The sequence below is a fragment of the Fukomys damarensis genome, unplaced genomic scaffold, assembly GCF_012274545.1.
Source record: "Fukomys damarensis isolate Sample0158 unplaced genomic scaffold, DMR_v1.0_HiC HiC_scaffold_23, whole genome shotgun sequence".
Classification (NCBI taxonomy): domain Eukaryota; kingdom Metazoa; phylum Chordata; class Mammalia; order Rodentia; family Bathyergidae; genus Fukomys; species Fukomys damarensis.
In genome coordinates, this window is record NW_022900935.1 from 40459363 (window position 1) to 40459636 (window position 274).

Below are 274 nucleotides of genomic sequence, written 5' to 3' on the forward strand. Positions count from 1 at the left end.
GGCGCCTGCTGCTCTTCTTGTCCCTGGCCGACCTGCTCTCGGCCGCCTCCTACTTCTACGGGGCATTGCGGAACTTCGCGGGGCCCTCGTGGGACTGCGTGCTGCAGGGCGCGCTGTCCTCCTTCGCCAACACCAGCTCCTTCTTCTGGACCGTGGCCATCGCGCTCTACCTGTACCTGAGCATCGTGCGCGCGGCGCGCGGGCCCAGGCCCGACCGCCTGTTCTGGGTCTTCCACGGTGTCAGGTGGGTGGCGCCGCACCCCTGTCCGCGACC

General features: G+C 69.7%; 1 protein-coding gene across 1 annotated transcript in view; it reads left to right on the forward strand.

Moving 5' to 3' along the window:
* Gpr157 (G protein-coupled receptor 157) overlaps nucleotides 1–274 on the forward strand; it is a 9508-nt gene that overhangs the window by 522 nt on the left and 8712 nt on the right. The window contains exon 2 of the mRNA XM_010638002.2: nucleotides 3–244. Coding sequence (XP_010636304.1) covers nucleotides 3–244 — 242 coding nt within the window. The remainder of the gene's footprint in view (nucleotides 1–2; nucleotides 245–274) is intronic.